This window comes from Metarhizium robertsii, assembly GCF_000187425.2.
Source record: "Metarhizium robertsii ARSEF 23 chromosome Unknown MAA_Scf_8, whole genome shotgun sequence".
NCBI lineage: Eukaryota > Fungi > Ascomycota > Sordariomycetes > Hypocreales > Clavicipitaceae > Metarhizium > Metarhizium robertsii.
The window spans coordinates 185,193-186,953 of NW_011942226.1; the positions used below are offsets into that span (position 1 = coordinate 185,193).

At 48.3% G+C, this 1,761-nt stretch overlaps 1 protein-coding gene across 1 annotated transcript; it reads right to left on the minus strand.

Annotated features, from left to right (window-relative positions):
- Positions 1 to 1,179: 1,179 nt before the first annotated feature.
- Positions 1,180 to 1,338, minus strand: MAA_11438 (uncharacterized protein; the record flags this gene model as incomplete). Its single annotated transcript, XM_011413432.1, has 1 exon — positions 1,180 to 1,338. One exon carries the CDS (start codon positions 1,336 to 1,338, stop codon positions 1,180 to 1,182), a length of 159 nt encoding a protein of 52 aa, XP_011411734.1.
- Positions 1,339 to 1,761: the final 423 nt, after the last annotated feature.

Below are 1,761 nucleotides of genomic sequence, written 5' to 3' on the forward strand. Positions count from 1 at the left end.
ACCTCCGAGGAAGCCGAGAAAGTCATGTCTGGTGTCCGGATTTTGACACTACGGGGAAGGGTCCGCCTGATGGAGTCCAACAACAAATCGTAACATCGCTTTCAAAGCAGGTGCAGGATCTCATGCGGCTTGTTCTTGACCACGACACGGCCAGGACAGTACATAACACCAAGGCAGTATATGGAAACAGCTGTCGAGTCGGAGGTCTCATTGGTGTGGCAGAGACCGCCCCCGAAGATACACTGCACTGGCAGAAAGCTGACAAATGCCTGAATGTAGTAAATCGCCGCGAGTAGGTGTGTCCAAACGTTGACTGTGATATTGGAAGGAGTTGACCGTTAACTGGACTTTCATTTTAGTTGATTCATGGACACTCCGAGTTGTGAGCAACCTGTACTTGCCTGTCTTGTTATGGATTCGGAACCCACTTGCAACAGACTTCGCGTGGGAATATGATTAGCTCCAGCAACTTGACCTAGTCAGAGACGTGCTAACCGATATCCAGAGAGAACGTAAGTATTATCTCTGGTGTTCAGAATCAGAAGCAAGGCCAGGACTTCAGCATATTTTTAATTACATACCTCTGCCACGATGCTTTGCGACGATATGTACGACGTTAATCAGAGCTTGAGATCATCAACAGCTCGGGACTGACCTCACGTCTCCGCGCATGGTAAGGGTGTCTTAACTTTTTCCACATTGCGTGTCATGGGTGCGGTAGAGAGCATAGAAAATAACGGCAAGACACACAGAGGTGCCTGAGAGCTTGTAGTGGGAATGGGTGCAACTCTGTACCTTGATTCTGGTTTTACCATGCACGAAAGGCCCGTGAATGCACACAGACAGAAGCAACTGCATCCCTATTTGTGTCTTCCAAACAGTGTCAGGAGCATTCCGTTTGAGAGAACTGAGCTGTTTGAACAAATTGAACCGTTCCATTCGCTGTAGCGAGTTGGTAGGCTGCAAGCATGTTATTTTGTGGCTCGGGGTGATGAAATTGTGCGATTCCACAACGAGTCGCAGAGACCACGACGCCAATGAACCAGGTATCAGAGCATTGTTGGTCTACCATCGTTACATGTTTGACATGTTTTACCGGCCGTTATCTCAAAGTTGAGCTACTGTAATTTCTTGCCATGTACGTATGTACTGTCTTGACCATAGGCTGCTTACATCGCCTCACCATGGATCCTTTATCGGCCACTCGACCGGCCCGTCGCAATCACCCAGCTCTTCGATCCACCGCTCAATCCTTGGAATGTTCCACCCGCTCATGTACTGCTCACAGTCTTCGGACTCCCTGTTTCTCACATCGCCGTGCTTCAGCGCATGGCCCATGCTGCAGACGCCCTTGTAATAGGTCGACGCACTCCAGCACAAGCATTGAGGTAAATAAAAATATGACTCTGTTGAGAAAATGATTGTCCGGGAGGATACTGTTCGTCGAGCCGCCCAAGTGCGAGCAGGTGACAGTTGTCGTTGTTTGTTCGCCAACATACTCAGTATGGTGTGTCCACGGCCTGAACTTCATTGCATGCACAGCGAAGGGAAAGAGGGAAGTAAACGACAATAAATACAAAGATTTTCCTTGTTGTAGAGATATCTATTTTATGTTGGGGGCGGTGCAATATGATGCGTTATGTACGTGATGACGGCGATGGCCTGGGGGGGAAATCCTCGAACTTTCAATTAGGCATGGGTTACTACTGTACGGTCTCATCATGGGTTAATGCTTTTATGTATTATGCCTTTTGCATACCA